This window comes from Epinephelus moara, chromosome 2 (assembly GCF_006386435.1).
Source record: "Epinephelus moara isolate mb chromosome 2, YSFRI_EMoa_1.0, whole genome shotgun sequence".
NCBI lineage: Eukaryota > Metazoa > Chordata > Actinopteri > Perciformes > Serranidae > Epinephelus > Epinephelus moara.
Window position 1 is genome coordinate 9,717,969 of NC_065507.1, and position 18,819 is coordinate 9,736,787.

The 18,819-nt window shown below is 38.4% G+C and overlaps 1 protein-coding gene across 1 annotated transcript; it reads left to right on the plus strand.

Moving 5' to 3' along the window:
• Positions 1-844: 844 nt before the first annotated feature.
• Positions 845-10,774, plus strand: LOC126406132 (P2X purinoceptor 5-like). The gene is made up of 12 exons (XM_050070323.1): positions 845-1,027; positions 1,802-1,952; positions 2,533-2,604; positions 5,130-5,205; positions 5,583-5,679; positions 6,650-6,730; positions 6,867-7,008; positions 8,242-8,372; positions 8,562-8,655; positions 8,739-8,804; positions 8,930-9,012; positions 9,415-10,774. The coding sequence occupies exons 1-12, from the start codon at positions 891-893 to the stop codon at positions 9,491-9,493; spliced, it is 1,209 nt and encodes a 402-aa protein (XP_049926280.1). The 5' UTR covers positions 845-890; the 3' UTR covers positions 9,494-10,774.
• Positions 10,775-18,819: the final 8,045 nt, after the last annotated feature.

Here is an 18,819-nt window from a genome sequence, read left to right on the forward strand (position 1 = left end):
ACATCATATTTAATTTTTCTTAATAGGCGATTGTAGCCAAGTACCATAATGGCATGCAAATAAAAACTCAGGTAAGTTCAATGTCTGGGCTGAGGCAAAAAGTTTGGGACTCTGGGTGCAAGCGATGCAGTAACGAGACGTCAGTGTTTTTTCCTTTCATGTGGCTCAGAATCGCCTTCTCCCCCATGTTGGCCATGTCAAACGATTTCACACAAAGCTTGCATCTAGCTCTGTGTGTGAATTGGGAATCCTTGGCCAACCAGTATTTATATACGGCATTGTCAAGCCATCCATCCAAAAACTTGCATCTACCCATTGTGAACCATGTGAAGCTCGTCTTCTTGTCGAAGGTGCAGTGCTGGAGTGAAACTTGATACCTGGGGGGCTGGAGGAGGGTCATGGGGCAGCGGACTGGACATACCACTTGTCAATCAGGTAAAAGGGGCGGTATGTTTTCTGAGACGTTTGCTCTCACACAAACTGTGCTTGGCCCGGCATAAAACACGACCCGGATTGATTAAATTATTTTTGGAAATACCTAATTTTCTACTTTAGAAAACAGTATTTTAGAACAGTGGTAATAGTCTGGAAACATAAATATTTTTCCATACTGTATTTTTCATTTTTTTTCCTTCCCATCAATTGTTAAAACCACCATGTTGTATCAACAGAATGCCGGATATTCTCATCAGAAGGCTAGCATTATTTTGAAAGTCCCATCTGGATATGGTGCTTGTTGATGCTGACTTGACGCTGGTGGTGAGAGGCGTGTGTGTGCGTGTGTGTGTGTGTGTGGGGGGGGGGGGGGGGGCAAACTCTCTGGCTGTGTGTGTGTGGACCACTATCACTCACTATGCTCTGACACCCAACTGCCCGCAGACAGCTGCAGGATGGCTGGGAGCTTCTTGAAAGGACGCTTCCTCTCCTTGTTCGACTACAAAACGGAAAAATACATTGTCGCCAAAAATAAGACAGTTGGAGTTTTGTACAGACTTATTCAGTTATCTCTCATCGGGTACATTATAGGGTAAGTCAGTGAATTACTATTGTGGCTTTTACAGTTTTATTACCTCGTTTTCACATGCCATAAATTCATTTAAATTAATTAACCCAAAGCAATTTTGAATTCCTCTCAGATATAAAATAATTTATGTAAATTTAGCAGCTCACATAAATGTACCGAACTATACACTCACCTATTTTATTACGTTTAGAAATTGACCATTATGATGATTTTAAAGCTTGATAAAGTAAATGGACTTTAAGTTTTTAGTCAGTGCTTTAGTAGGCCAAGTGACAGGAAGGTTATATCTTTATTTTTTGATTGATTGATTTACAGTTATAATTGTAGCAGAAGTTTTTTTTTAATGTTCAGAGTACTCTTGTGGCTTTCTCAGTGCCTTGAAGCAAAACCCATACATTAAAAAGCTGTAGTAAGCCTAATATAGTAAGTAAATTTGACTTAAAGTTGCAGTACCTTAATGATAAACAACAAAGCAACAGTCAGTATTAGAGTTAAAAATAACTTATTCTTATTATTGCACAAAATGTCTAACAGTGTACAGTCTAGTCCTATAACCACAGGTATCATGGCAATAGTTTTAACTTCAAACAAGAATATTATATGATAGTGGAACAAAAAATCCACTACCATAAAGCACAGACATGAATGTGTTCTTATTTCCAAATATAGAAGAGACAATAGGCCTACACATTCTGTATTTTCCTTAATGTTTAACACAAACAATAAGTCAATTAAATGACACAACAAACAATTTTCCATTTTTCCTTTCACTCACAGATGGGTTTTCATAGTAAAGAAAGGCTACCAGGAGACAGATGAGGCTATCCAGAGCTCTATTATAACTAAACTGAAGGGAGTCTCAGTGACGAACACCACTGAGTCTGGTCTGCTGGTGTGGGGACCAGAGGACTATGTCATCCCACCACAGGTGAAGCATTTACACTGCAGCCAAACTAATATGTGCATACATCCAAACTGGGTGAAAGACATGCTCGTGGCTAAATTAAGAAGATAACAAAACATCCATTTTAAAGTATTTGTTCCTTATGTCTGCTTGACTTCATGAACATGCAGGATTCAAGTGAACTTCAGTGGTGACATGTACCAGTGCAGGCTGACAAAACAATAAAATGTGACTGTTCAGGGCCCATATACGGACAGTCAGTCAGGAAAAACTGGTTGAAGGGGTAGTTTGACATTTTGGGAATTGTTCCCTTTCTTGTTTAATAAGAGGAGACAGAAGCAGGTTTAAATCAACAGAAAACAGGTTATGGGGGGGGGGATAGTTAGACACTATGACAACACAGTCGTTGGAACAGTGGTTACTGTTCACTGTATATCCTGAGAGGGACAGGTGTTCGTGCAGGAGCAGGGTCAGGTGACAGCCTGACTGAAGACCCCTCAAGATAGAGTTTAAGGCTGAAGAGGGAGAAAGGGTGGGAGTACAGGGGTTGCCATGTTATGTTGTCAACATAAAGACCAGTTCATATTGTTTTCTCTACATCTAGGGTGAAGCTGTTCTGTTTGTTGTAACCAATTTCCTAGAAACACCAAACCAGAAGCTGGGATACTGTGCTGAGGTAAGAATGTGTTATACAGTTAGCTTAAGTGTACACCAAGGACTGTTTCTTAGACCACTGTGTTTGCACTCACATGGGTACTTCTAGTGGCTGTAATCGCAGCTGTCAAAATGAATCTTGTCTTGAATCTAATTTGCTAGTCATTATTCATAATTCATAGTACTTAAAAATAAAGTGTGTTTTTTACAAACTTGACATGTCTGGGAGTCACTTGCAGTCCATTCAGAATGGACCTGCAACCCACTTTTGGACAGTAGTTGTGTTATTCTTGCCTCGCCAGGTCAAAGTTTTTTGTCAAATTTTCATCCTCCTTATTAAAAAAAATCTGAATCAGTCCCAACAATCCATGTAACACATTACAGATGAACCCCTGAAAGATAAATGGGCTATCAGCCAATATCAGTGTCAACAGCTGTGTATTAAACATAGTCCCTCGCTTTATACGGATATGGACATGTATGTGTGTCTGAGGTCAAAATGAAGTAAACGTGGTCAGACTGACCGCTGGCACTGGAGCTGCGCACAAGGTCATGCAGAACTGAGAAGATACTGCTGCACCTCCATATATAGTTAAACACAGAGAAACTTGAGCTGTCATACAATTTTAATGATGCACAGCATTTTCTTGAGAGATGAAATTTCCTACTTCAAAGTACTTGAAGTTTTCAGGTCAGTTGTCTTCTTGAGAAGCAAAAGACAAGAAGGTAATTTAGTTAGTTAGTTCTGGTGCTGTTGTTATTTGACCATGCTTCCACTTCACCTTTTTATTGTGTCTGTCTAGAAAGGTGTTATGACAGTCACCTGGATGAACCGCATTTAATTCTGAGACAAACATGTTTATGTTTAACATTTGGATACTCGTGAGTTTTCTGTTGTGAGCATCAGCTAGCTGGAGGGCATGATGTCCTGTTTAGAGACTGTGTTCCCTCTGCAAGACGCCGTTTGGCTCGCAGTTTCGAGCTGTCGGAGACTAGCTGTGTTTATTTTAAGGTTACTTTGTTTACTCTGCACTGTTTGACATCTAAAACATCTGGAAACTATTTGCACCGCCGTTTCATAGATACAATAGGCCATGTGCGACTGAGGTTAGGGAAGAACTGGAAATGAAGAAACATAAATAAACTAGAACTTTGCCACCGTTAGATACCCTTAGCTGATATTTTGTCATTTCAGTAAACTGTAGAGACAAACTTGTTATCGCTCTTCATAAATGAGCTACTCAGCTACCAGAAGCACCACGAATCAGTTCAAACTTTTAAAATGCCAGGATGAAGAAGACAGTTGCGCATTACAGTAACCCCCCTAAAGACTGAGAAAGTTGTGAATCAGTCATCAGTGTATTGTGCACAATGACAGTGGCTGATCTGTAGCGCCCCCCTCCTGATTTCTCATGGCTTGTGTGGTGGCAAAGCCAATCACAGCCAGAGCAGCACTGGTCTGCGTTTTCTTCACAGCGCTTACTCATAACAGAAGACTTCTAACTCTTGACAAAGGCTGACACCTCCCCCGTCTTTCTACGGGTGTTTGCATCTTTAAATTTCCAGAAGGTTCCTGGTATGTAAACTCAGCCTCTCTTGGTCTCCTGCCTCACTGCATCAGCCAAGAGAAATAGCAAGCGTCCAAAAGCACCGCACAGCCATAAAACACTGCTCCTGTATACATTTCGGCTCTCACCAGCTGCAGTGCCCCTGTGCCTGAAAGGCTGCCACACTTGAGTGGGAGCCTTAAGTGTCCTTTATCATGTCTAACTAGGCACAGTCTCACTAACACAAGAGTGTTTAAGATGAAGTCTGATATGAAAAGGGCACAGACATGTGTTCATAAACAACCCCAAAGCACATTTTTACTTTCATGTTTTGCTAGAAAACAGAATCCTCTTACCTTTACCATTTATGTGAAAGCATGCTGGAATACTAACAGGACAAACTGTTGCAAATACAGCCTCAGATGACCTTGTCTAACCATATTAGTATATGTTTTGGTCACATTGTCTGTGAACATTTTACACCTTTTCATCATATTTCATTTCCAATAACTGTTTTTAGAGGAACAGCCGATACATGTGATATTTTGGGAGCCCATACTTGCCAGGAAAAGTAAAATACTAACACTAAGACAAAGTTATGAGCTACTAAGTCAAAAGTATGAGTTACCAAATCAAAATGATGGAATAGTGGAAAATTAGGAGCTTGTAAGTCAAAATTATTAAATACTAAGTCAAAAGTATGAGATACAAAGTCAAATTAGAAGGTAATAAATTAAGGACACTTGAAATGTGACAACTATCTCACAATTTTGTCTTAGTTAGTCATAAGGTTGCCTTACTGCGAGTATTTTATTTCTAACATGGCTAGGATTTTATGTATTTCTTTTCTTTTCAAAGCCAAGATGGGCCTCCATAGCTATGAACCTTGCTTATTATTGTTTTATTATTATTTATTGTTTATAATTGTGTAAAAGTGGTCTGTTTATGGTTAAATACACTTTGAACCTTTGCCTTTTTTTTCTGTGGCGTTTGATCTCAGAGCCTCAAGGTGCTGGATGGCCACTGTCAAGACGACGAGGACTGTGAAGAGGGGAGGATGGTGGTGTCTGGTCATGGTCAGAAAGAAACAACACTTTAAATTTCCATTTAGTTAGTGGTTAAGTCAGTCAGCCTAGCGTCATTATGAAAAATGATTTGGGTCCAAATTTAACAAGGTTACATTCTCTCTTGTTGTCACTGTGTTTTTCCAAATAAACAAAAAATAGTGCAACATGTATGATAGAAAACACAAGGGATTAAGATAATGATAAGGGATGTTCTGAGTGGTGATTAGTGTCTGTTCAAGTCGAGGTCACTGACATGAAATTTGGAAATAAGAGAAAAAATGATCATTTGAACTGATGTATGTATAATCCATATCTTTGCAACAGAAATTCAAACTTCTTTTACATGTTACAAGCTGTGTGACTCTTATTTTGCTGTTTTTCTGAAGGGATGATGAGCGGCCGATGTTTAAGATACGATGAAAACTCCACTGGTACCTGCGAAATCTATGGCTGGTGTCCCATTGAAAGAAAATTCAAACCACAGTAAGGAGCAAAGCAGACTCATCATTACATTACATTGATTCTACAAGTCTCATGAATTCTGCTGGAGGGATGAACACCTTCCTCCAAATGATATTATCTGATTAGGTTTAATGATTATGGTGGTGGAGAGCACTGTCGAGCAGGTCAGTCAAAAATCTCTCATAGGTGTTGAACTGGGTTGAGATCTGGTTTGACCCCTCGTGCCCTATTATCATCCAAGAAGACACCATTCCCATCAGGATAGAAATGTTTTATCACAGGATAAAGGTGATCACTTAGAAACAACTTTGTTTTGACTTGCAGTGACCATTACTTCTAAGGGAACAAGTAGGTCTAAAATATGCCAGCAAAACCACCAGATCTCCTCACTGTAGGGGTCAAGCTTTCAGGCCTGTGCTGTTCTCTTGGTGTATGCCACACATGCATTCGCTCACTTGTGGGGAATATGGAGTGTGTAAACCATCTATCTTCCAATTGGACTTGGCCTGCATGGGGAACACACTCTGCCTGGTGAGCTAGAGGTCACCCCATGTTGAAAGACGTTTTGACCCATCACTAGGCCCTGCAATTGGTATCAGGCTGTGCTTTTATACATGTACTAAGCCCCAAGACAAGAACATAGTCTTCAATCTGTTCATTAGCTAATCTTTAAGCTGCCTTGAAATACCACACTCAACTAAACAAAGAGCAGATACTAAGCAGCTTGACATTGGCCTTTTATTTACATTGCATTTGTTTAAGCTAAACGTCCGGTGCTGGCCCGACTTGTTTGAGAGGTAACTTCGTGTGAATGTGATGGCCCTCTCAGTTGTCCAACCACTATCACTGTATATCTGCTCCACTTGTTAGCAACCCCTCTGCACTGAGAAACATCTCATGAATTATGTCCCTAAACCTGTTTTTTTCCAAAGTTATATTCTTAGCAAAGCGCAGAATGTGTGACACTAAACAATACTCTTTCATTTTACAGAGAGCCACTGCTGATACACGCTGAAAACTTCACCATTTACATCAAGAATTTCATCCAATTTCCAAAATTCGAATTTTCAAAGTAAGTCCTCTTCTTCTGTGTTCAACATTCATTATAGGCTCTCCATCCAATTACAGCTTGGTTAACTGGAAACAGATGCGTACAGTAGCGGACACTCATTTACACCCTGTAATGTTTTGCATTTCTTAACTCTGAGGTCCAACGTTTTCGAAACAAATGATCACTCCTATTTGAAGACATGTCGATTTGATGAGGAGCTCCACCCCTACTGCCCCATCTTTCGCCTGGGTGACATCACCAGACGAGCCCGACACAACTTCCACGACATGGCGACATCGGTAGTATTACACTTTTCCGCTTTTTATTCTATCTAGAAATTAGAAGAGTGATGTAATAATAAACAAGGCAGCTGCCATTTTAACATGAACAAACGTATTGTGTCCTTTTTTTAAATCATAGGGATACACTATCTATAACACCATGACCATAGGGATTATTGTGACTTAAATAAATGTTTCCCCTTCAAGAAAATAACACTGAAAAGTGAATTAAGTAATAATATTTAATATTTATAAATGACTTTTATGATTTATAAATGAATGACTTTTTCCAGATCAGCGTGAGTGAGCATTGGTTTGATTTTAGAGATGGTTCTTAACTGATTGAAACAGGACTGTACAACTTTTTTGATATGGGGCTGAAAGCTTAAGTCTGAATCAAAAATTACTACAAGGTTTCTGGCAGTGGGCTTAACGTTTGAGGACAGGGGACCGAGACCATTTTTGATGAGGCTGATGGAGTTAGGGGAACTGAACAGGAAGATTTCAGATTTTGAGTTGTTGAGTTGTAGAACATTTTGTGCCATCCAACAGTTAATATCACAGGTACAGTCTCCAACAGCAGCTAGGCTTTTGGGGTCACCAGGTCTCAGCGGGAGGTATATCTTTGTGTCATCCGTGTAGCAGTGAAAAGAGACATTATGGCGTTGAATAACGACTAAGTGGGAGCATATACATAGAGAATAAAATAGGACCTAAAATTGAACCCTGCGGTACCACAGGTAATATAGGCTGTAGAAGAGGAGTGGTTACCTATGGTGACCACAAAGGTTCTCTCTAAAAGATAAGACTGAAACCAGTAGCCTCCTGAAAGAACCACAGGATTGATGATGTAGTGATGAAGTACAGACATCTGGTTCGATTGTGCTGGACAGATTTTAAACAACGGCTAATATTTATTAATTTCTTATTTACAAGGGTATTTTAAATTTGGGAAAAAGAAAGCACTGACACTGGGTCTGGGTCGGCACTCAGTATCATGAGATACCCTGAGCTGCATCAATGTGTTGAAGGAGATATGCTTGGATGTCTATTGGCCCTGTAGGACAGTAGTATAGAGATATGCACCCACCAATGGGGCCATGGCCACCCTGATACAGTGGCCCCATCAGCCACCACTATGAAAAAATTCTGGGGACGCCATTGGCAACTACCCTTTTCACCATGATTAATTGATATGGTTTTGGTTCTGGTTTTGGCCACATATGACCAAATGAGTACTGTGTTTTCCAGGGTGGCTCCATTGGCATTATGATAAAGTGGGACTGTGACCTTGACAAAGGTTACTCTCACTGCCATCCACAGTACCACTTTACTCGTCTGGATGTCTCCAACATGACTATCGTAAAGGGGTTTAACTTCAGGTGAGACTCACTGCACACACTGTCTTAGTCTGTGTTGCTATGTTTTACAGACAAAAGTATAATTATTTACAATTAAAAGCACATTATTTGAGAGGAGAAAACTATCCAAGAGTCCTAATCGTGTCGTTTCGTATTCTCATGCCTCCATAATTTCACTTTCCTTGTCTTCTTTTCTTTTATCCCCAACAGACACAGTCGGTATTACCAAAACGCTGATGGTGAGACCTATCGCTCTCTATTCAAAGTCTATGGCATCCGATTTACCATCATGGTGCACGGAAAGGTAAATGTGTTTTACAGGGGTTTAAGATGATTTTTGCGATTTATTTTAAACCACATTTTTTGCATTTCTTTTGTTATTCACAGGCCGGGAAGTTCAGCATCGTCCCAACAGCCATCAATGTTGGTTCAGGGCTGGCTCTGATGGGTGCTGTAAGTACCACTGATAGTTACAAATGCTTTTTAAAGAACTGCACATGATTTTTTTTGTATTATTATTATTATTATTATTTACCAGTTGCAACAGTCACATCACTAAATAAAACTTTATTTAACAGGGAGCTTTCTTCTGTGACATGGTTCTTCTCTACCTGTTGAAGAAGGGCGACTCTTATCGACAGAGGAAGTTTGAAGCAGCCAAGTATGAAAGTTACACACACGAGTACACATGCAGAGTTTCCGTATAGTTAAGCATCACTGTACTTGGACTATTTTGTAATGGGGGGAAAGTCTGAGAGATAGTATTAAGAAGAATCAACTTGGGTCAAACTAAACTAGAACCCACAGCTTTGTAAGGATATAGTACTGTATGTGTCTTTGATGTTTTTATTTCAGTGCATAGGCCAACATGTTCCAATAATGATATGGTCAATATGTGGACTTCATGTCAGCCCTCAAATTTAAATGAATAATGATGTCCACCTATGCCTCACTCACAGGTTATCTTGATAGACTTAAGCTGTTCTTGGCTAGTGCAATGCTGGTACTGTATGACACATGGCTTATCTGCAAAGATAAATACTAATCTGCCTCTGTTCCACAGAGGTATGGAATCAACATCCGAAGACAACTGTGTGAAAGACAGAAAGGATGCCATGGAACAGGAGAATCTGACGTCTTAGTCTTTTCACCACATAAGATGAGTTTGCACCATGCTCTCGCTGGTTATACTGTAGTATAACAATCTGTATTATATATTATAAAAATGACAGCAGTACAGTACGACTTATGTTGTACTGTTGTGGAGCTCTTGTTAGATGGGGCACCTTTTTGCCTTAAATTTGTAAGACCTCTATTTTTATAACTTGAAAACACTTATTAAAAAGAATCATGAACACAGATTGCATTAACTTTGTCACACTGTTAACACTGTCTGAAACTATTGTTGCATCTAGGCCACTTTTACTGATGCTTTTATTATAACAACTTTTTTTTTAACCAAACATATTATTAATTTATTGAAACTATTTTAGATATTTTATATGGATAAATATTGTTTAAAATCAGCAAGATATCAAGAATCAAGCCATTCAAGACTCATCTTTACAAATCCTTTTATTTTATTTTATTTTATTATGCGGTAGCCTGGCGACCTGTCCAGGGTGTACCCTGCCTCTCGCCCAATGTCAGTTGGGATAGGCCCCAACTCCCCAGCAGTTAGAAAATGGATGGATGGATTATTATTTTTTATCTTTTTTTATTTTTTAATTTTATTTTATTTTTATATTTTAATTCATTTTATTATTATTTTTAATTTTATTTTTTAATTTATTTTATTCATTTTTATTTTATTCTATTTTTTAACTTCAAAAAGCATATTTTTAAGGAAACACAGACTTTCTTTATGGTCATTATGACCTACTGTGTAAAGGTTGGATTGCTGATTGGATAAAAGGACATTTTTGTAGGTCACATTTGCTGCCTTACCGTAAAGATGTAACAGGTATGGTGACTGATACGCTAATTATTATAAAGTTTATATATACTGTATAAATGTACTTTAAACATCATTGTTTAAACCAAATGTCTACAGAGAGGCCTCACACTGTGGCTCGGTATTTATGCCACATATCACTGAGACTAAGAGTCATTTATGTTTATAGAAATTCTCATTAAATTATCGGAGGCCACAGGATAATATATACCAGGTATGACTCTGCACTAATTTTCAAAACCACTTATCCTGTCCTGGGCTGTGGGAGGCATCAACAGATCAAAATGCAAAACAGAGCAAACTTCACTCAAGTTATTATTTTACATTTTACAAGACTTAAATCACATTCTTTTTTTAGTACCTTGCTTGTTCAGCTGGTTTTCTAACTAATCTTTTATTTATTAACTGATACAGAGGAAAGCTCTGCTTGTAAACTAAATGTGCTAATAAAGATTTTATTCTGGTGAAATGTATGCATCATGGCTTTATTGTTTATTATAATAATAAACACAAGTAGAGTTTTGGCATTGCAGTAGAAAACAACAAACACAAGCTCCCAGCAGTTTATTTGCAGCTTCACAGTGAAGCCTCAGGCTGTCTGCACGTGATCTGTGGCAGAATAGTTGTGTGACAGCTTGTTTATCAGCTTCTCCTCAGCAGGACGTTCTTTTCACGACAGTCTTTGTTTATAACTGTAAAAATGATACAGTACTATGATAAAGTGGTGTTGAGCTGAAGTCTTTATACTGTAGCTCAAACTGTTTTATTATGTTTTAGGGACAGCAGAGGGATGACGATCAAAAGTCATTTGATCCAGAGGCTATATCTCGAATTACACAAGAACCATCTTTTTTTTCCATCTTTTTGTCCTGAAAATAAATTGCGAAACAAGTTAAACATGTTCTTTGTTCAATATTTCCTTTGGGTAAGAGGGTAAAAGTAAGAGAAACCAAGTAAACATTCATCTATTATCTCATCTTCACTGTCACCATCCTGCCTAACTTGTTTTGAAACCAGCCTCAGTGCGACTCAGGTCAGAAGGTAGAAACTGTATCACTGGCTGTGACAGCACCTAGAAGCACTGACTTGATAACTCTTGGCATCACGTGTAAACATCAGTGATACAGTAGGGTGATTAGTAGGTCACCTCAATACAGTTGAGGAGAATGAGATTTCTTTGTCATGCCATTAGCATTTAACAGCAGCATCTTACTGTGGAAAATCCCCAGACCTCACTGTCAGCAGTTTTTATTTATTGGAATAACTTTACAAAGTCATCCATAGACAAATCTTACAGTCTCCATGTGGATATTACAGATTTCTTTGCAGGACTGTTTCCCTTACATTGAAAACAGGTTGGGTTGAAAAAAAAAAAAATTCTCATGCTCACCCTGTCTTGCACTTCCCCATTGTCACCTGCAGATGTCACTAAAGTACTTGATGCTGTAGTCACCCTCACAAACATGAGGAGTGTCTGCACAGGTTATTTAAGGTGACAGCATATCTTAATGTTAATTATTTCATAGTTAAGCTATACTTACAAGTGCTGAGTTTGACTCTTAGTCTTATTGAATGCACTAAAAACATGGATGAAGTGATTCCCCTGTTGTTTTTTTCTTATTTTTTACTTTTTAAAACTACAGTTTCAGAAGTTTCCACCAGAGAAGTGTTGATAAAACTTCTATGTTTTCTCCTTAGTATGTGTGGACTGCTTTTGTGAATGATAAAATCAATTAACTGGGAGTTGGTTGAGGACTCTTTCTGTGATCGCTGGGTGAACTGAATACATTTTCACATTTTCTAAATTAAGCCTTATGATATGGTCATGATGGTATTATTAAGTTAACATTTTCACACTACATCCAATGCAGGGAAACACATACAGCAGAACACAGTATACATAGCCTTAATCGTTTTTCAGTGAGTTTTATCAAGGTTTGATAATTACTGTTTTTAATGTATAATGTATATTAGATGTATGATGTTATTAAAACACATTTGAGTGAGTATGACGTAATGACATAGACCAGTGGTTCCTAACTGGTGGGTTGCGGTTCCATTATGAATGGACCACAAGTGACTCACGAACGTCTCAAGTTTGTAAAGAATGCATTTAATTTCAAAGTACAGGAAATTTCAAGCACAGAGATTTTATTTTGAAGTGCTGTGTCTTGCTGTAAAATGAGTGAATAACAGACAGCTACTTAACAGAGACAGCAAACTAGCTACACAACATGGTCAAATGCAAGACGCTGAATATATTATAATTGTGTGGACCTTGAACTAATGACTAAGGAGAAATCTGGACCCCCTGGCTGGACCATTGGGGAACCAACTTATTAATTTTACTTGATATGAAAACTCTGATACTAGATAAGACCGCATATTATCTATTAAAGGTCCAGTGTGTAAGATTTAGGGGGATTCAGTGGTATCTAGGATTGAGGAGTTTGAGGATTGTTAGTATTCCTTCAGTGTTTATTGTTCAGGAGGTTTTAAGCGGGAGCTGAATTACCTGCAGAGGTCTTTTTCTCTCCAAAACAAACAGACCAGGTGGTTAAAACCAGTAGAAACACTGAATTAAGCAGTTTCACATCACAAGTTTTCTCTGCTATCGGGACATTTAGGAAGTTTTTACCGGGAGCTAAATTATCTGCAGAGGTCTATTTCTCTCCAGAACAAACAGACCTGGTGATTTAAACTGATAGAAACAAAAAAATCAGTGTTTATTCAATGCTCTTTTCGCTCTACGGTGGCTGTTGAACACAGATGGCCCTGTGTAGAGCCAGTGTTTGGTTTGTCCATTCTGGGCTATTGGTGATCTCCCTGTGTAAATATAAACAGTTCATTCTAAGATAATGAAAACACAGAAATTCCTATTTTCAGGTTATTATACTCAAAAGAAAATATACTTATTACATTATATTTCTGACAATATTTTCCACCTAAATCTTAACTTTAAGTGACAGGTTTTGTATTGTTATGGAAATACAGTATTTTAGTAATATGCTATAATAAGTAGGATGAAACCTGGCTCTTACTTGCACTGTAATTTCTGACAGCCTTTAGGCCTAGATATTATTTTCAATTTTTAAAGTACATTCTCACTGTCATTTTTGATATTTTCTGTAACTTACAACAATACAATTTTCACAGGTTAACAAGTTGGGGATACTAAATTGATTCAGAAATAAAATGACCTAATTCACATAATTGTGATCACGGTGAGGGTGAGTTCATGCACGTCAATTTCACATCTCTCATCATACAGCTACACACGCTACAACTTTTGGTAGGGTAATGACCAACCCACTGTTTCAAAGGGTTACCAGTTACCTGTCAGACTGTCTAAATTGAACAGGCTGGAACACACACGCTGAACAACATCCACTTTTCCAAAGCCTTTACACCACACACTATAATTTAGCTGTATGAGAATAATAAAGGGCAGCAGGCCCAGAAAATCAAAACAGGTTTACAAACAATTACGTATTGTTGTCCTGTAGTGGGAAGGGTGCTGTCCAAGTAGTTGGACGTGCCTGTACAAAATTATGCTGTATATAATTATACTAAATGAATGCCTCAAGTGACTCAACAGAGCCAAACTATGCCATGGAAAACTACAGACTGGCCTGCTTTTAAATCTGTGACATGACCTGATATAATATGATACAGTCTTAAATTAATGTCAGACGTGAAGGTAATCTCAGAAATCCAGAGTTTACAAACCTCATCATAAATAACCTACAGGAAAGGGTTAAAAGCAGCATCAACTGATCTTCCTGCAACACATGACCTGGCTCATCAGCAAAAGTATGAAGCAGACTCAATAAGCCTTTGTTTATTTTCGTTTCATCTTCTCTCCGGGACAATAGAGTTGAAAGGAACATTTACTGGAATTTCACAGACAAGGAAGTGCTCGACTCAGTTCCAGTTTGATATGTGGGTGTTTGGGACAGTATATAAGGTGTGGGAGGTTTTTCCACATGCCATCTGACAACATGAAGGTCCTGCTTCTTGTGACGCTGCTCCTGCTGTGTAGCACTCAAGGTGAGAGAATTGCCGTTTTTTTCCCACATTATTTTTACTAAATCAAAGGTGAAACTGAAGTAAAAATACTTTTGTAACTTTAGCCATAAAGGAACCATTCGATTGGATCACTGTGATCTTGTCAATGGACTTTTCTTTCCTCTGCAATTTAATGTCTGTGTTAATGAAAGGCTCTCCAGTATTCCCACTGACTAAACATTGATGTCACCTTTATAACATTTTAAGATTATAGCAAGTGAAAAGCCTGAGTCAATCCTGACGACTTTTATCTTTCATCAGTGCTCACACTCAGATGCTACACCTGTGACAGTAACCCTGACTGCAAGACAGAGACAGAATGCCCAGAATCATCTCAGTACTGCATGACAAGTTTTTCCACTGATGGTAAGCAGGACTCATTGTGTTGCATTCACGTCGCTTTCTCTTATGTACATGTTTCAAAATGTGTGTTCAGCCATAATACATACCACAGTGACAGAGGGATGGTTCAGTCATTGCAGTTTGTTTTTTGTTTGTTTGATTTTCAGGCGAGACCATATCTCGAACTTGTGAGGACCTGTGTAACACTGGGGATCTCTGCTGCAGTACCGACCTTTGCGATCCTTAGGATCCAGTGCCTGCAAACAGCACATAAGAAGGTAATCACTCATATGTGAATCTGATGGAAGATGATTTTAACGTGACTACCCTGTCTTTGATTTGTCTTGCTTTTATTTTCAATGAAATCTACAATATTGAATTACAGTATGACAGTCTTTCTCAAACTGTGCAACACACTGGTGGTCACAGCCTTTTTTTTTTTCTTTCTTTTTTTTTTTTTACAGCTGGAGGCGGGGCGACCACACACACACAAACACACTCTTAATCCCTTCCTGATGTCACTTAGTGGGTCACTGCAACAGCCTACTGCTATGTGGGTCGCTCTCTGTGTCTGCTGCTGTGTAAAGTTGGACTCCCTTGTCTGTTTGCAATGCAAAAAGAATAAATCTGTTAACTGATCCCATGAATTTGTTTCAGCTGTCTTTTGTTACAGGTGAGACTGAATGAAAAGTCTCTTGTGTAAAGATTTAATTAAAAGGCTCATTCAGTTTTTCACAGGCAGCCTGCCCATGTGATTCCCACACAGGTTCAAAAACGAAGTGTGGCTCACATGTGCTGACTTCCTCATGACTTTCTATTGGGTCATCACGCCGTTCAACTGATTGACGGTTGTTTGGAGGATTGTGTACATAGAAACGTACACAATGCAGGTTTTAAAATATTTAAAAAAATAATATAGGAAGAAGAAAAGGCAGTCAACATGTTTGTCAACAGTCAGTTGCCTAGTACAAGTGTTATTCATTAAGGGGTACATTAAACCGGTAAATAATTTGCAGTACGCCAATTATCCAAGTTGAAACACCCATGTTATGACACACACTGAACAAACTGGCATTTGGACCAGTCAGGCTAAAGTCTAGGTAGATAGCTCTGGTCAATTAAAATGACGTCACCCGTTGTTTGTCGACTGACAGTAAACTTGAGTTTGGCAATTTGGCCGTCATCGTGACCAAATTTGGAGGTGAGGGTGGGGCTGTGAAGGAGCACAGGGTGGATGTGATTCACAGACTGTTGCAATGCCTTGCAGACAACCACATTTGTCACTCAAGACGGCCCTGAATTATGTGTAACTTTAAGCCTCAATGAAATTTGAAAGAGTGGGTTCTATAAAGATTCACATCACGCTGAATGGGAAAAGTGGGTATCCAGACCAGAACCATCTTTTGTACCAGGCTGTGAACATGTTTATTTCTGCTGTAAAGTTGGACATTTTAACATGAGGTGTGTGGGGATTGACCAGCAAGACTTAAATGGCCATTGGAGGAACTGCATTTTGTAGCACCTCCATTTTTCAGCCCTGGAGGTTGCTGCTTGCTCCTTATAAGTCCAGCTGTGTCAACTCAAGTGGGTTTAAGGGGCCAAGATGGATTGAAAGTGGGAACCGTGTGATCAATCATCCTGGCAGCCTTACACTAACCCACATTTATGTGCATTTATGCAAGCTAATGAGTGATGCATAAACAAATACCCAACCTTACTCAGTGCTGAAGGCATGTTAGATCTTTTATTTATCATTACCTTTTCATCACTGAGCCAAATTTTCAATTGTTCCAGGTCACGATTATCTTAAGTGCTATATCGTAGACAACTGGACTTACTTGAGCTGGACTTGCCTACGATACAGCACTTAAGATCAAATTTTCGATTGTTCCTCTTTGATGACAATAAAACACACTGATGAATTTCCCCCATGAGTCGTACACAAACATGTTGCACATACCTGCGGCTGGCGTGTGAATCTTGCCTGGCAGCATTCACTTATTCCAACCTGTTTTCAGAGAAAAAGATGCCATGTCACACCCTGTTACGGTAAAGCGCGCACAGTACCTACCTGGCAGTCTGGATCCATGCCCAGAATCAAAAGAGACTGATGGCGTGACATGGAGCTCAGGATAGTGCGTAATTAGATATTTACTACAGAGGAGGTATCTGGAAATATGCTCATTAATTGGGCCACTTTATAAAGACTCTTTAACCATGCAAAGTGGGCTGACCTTAATGGGAAAGTGATTATTAATTTATTTATTCCTGATATTTCTGTGATCATTAAAACTCCTTCACGGGACTCCGTGTTCCATTTAAATGTGTTTCCTGTTGTTTCCTGTTGCTCAAATAACACACAGTCATTCAGGTCATGAACACTCTTATTATACAACAATGAACAGACTAAACTGAATGAACAGCAGTGATTCAAAACACTTCACAGTGTCACAGATCATTCCACTTATAGCAAATCATAGTGTCACATCAGCATAAAAATATAGGTCATAAGTGTTAATCTCTCCGGCTGTTCTGTCTTTACATTAGAGCAGCTCAGATATCAGACGTTGATGATTGGTGGTGGTGGATTACTAGATCGCAACCTTTGTACTTAATGTGCTGCTCGTTAATACACACATATTGTAATTTGCCCAAACGATACACAGATTGACCTAGTGATTACGAGCTAAATGTCTTCAGATTAAAATAAATAAATAAAATCACTGCATGCAAAACATTTTAATTTGTTGCATCACTTTTGGGGGACTCGCCCCAAACCAAAGATGTAACAGCTTTCCATCATCTAGGGGAATTGTTTTGAAGTCTGTTATGTTGCACAAAGCCACATTCAGAACACGGGGGAAGCTCATCTGCTGCCCACACAGGAAATAGCTGTGACTGACAATGTGAGAATAGGTTTGCCTCATGCTCAGTCTGTTTTGTTGTTTTAATATCAAAATCAATACAGATTATTTTGTTTTGTTTTGTGTTAATGTTTAATCTGTAAATATAAAAGGCCATCCATAAATACAAAAAACTCATAAAACAGTTTTGCAAATATAAAATGCAGCTGCAAATACACAAATTCTACAAATAAAAAAATCTGGGAATTTATTTGATCAATTTACAAATGAAAAAAAAAAAGTGAATATTTTCAAATTTTCAAACAGATATTTGTTAATCCAATTTTTATTTGTGAATCTTAATTTTATGCTTGCCAATTGGCATTTTATGCACATCTTTTTTGTTTTTAATTTTGGGAGTTTGGGTGTGTATTTGCCGATTTGTTACATTAACGTTAGCAAAATATATTTATACAAATCTTTTTTTGTATTTGTGGAAGGTGTTTTATATTTACAGATTCATATACAGCAGTCAATCATCACAGAGTTTCAAATCAAAATGTAGCTGATTCCTTTGTCTATTAACCATGTGGCATATTTCCAGTATCTCCATCTAACTGCTAACAACCTCCAAATGTTTTAGATGAGTGCAGGTCAAGAGAGCAGACATTTTGATATTACATTTTTGTTTCTGTGACCTTCAAATGACCAGAAAATAAAGAACTAACGAATGTATAGAATGAATTAGTATACCCTATATAGTGGACTCAAAGTATCCCACAATGCACCGTGAAAAGTAGCGTACAACCCAACCCTATGGCTGCGACCTAGCTTGCTAACATTAGCTAGCGTTATTAGCCGTACTCTGTACAGTAACTGTTAAGAGATAAATTGCCGATTTATTTTTATCTCTTCGGGGACCAACGACATCGAACTGGCAGTTAATTATTTGGCAAAGAAACTGGTACACAAACTTCATATTAAATTAAACATATATGACAGCTTACAGCACTGCTGCTGCTCTCTCTCCACTCCACTGTCTCGGTGTTCCCACACAGTCTATGGCCCATTCCCAAACCACNCCGATTTATTTTTATCTCTTCGGGGACCAACGACATCGAACTGACAGTTAATTATTTGGCAAAGAAACTGGTACACAAACTTCATAATAAATTAAACATACAGTGGGGCAAAAAAGTATTTAGTCAGCCACTGATTTTGCAAGTTCTCCTACTTAGAAAGATGAGAGAGGTCTGTAATT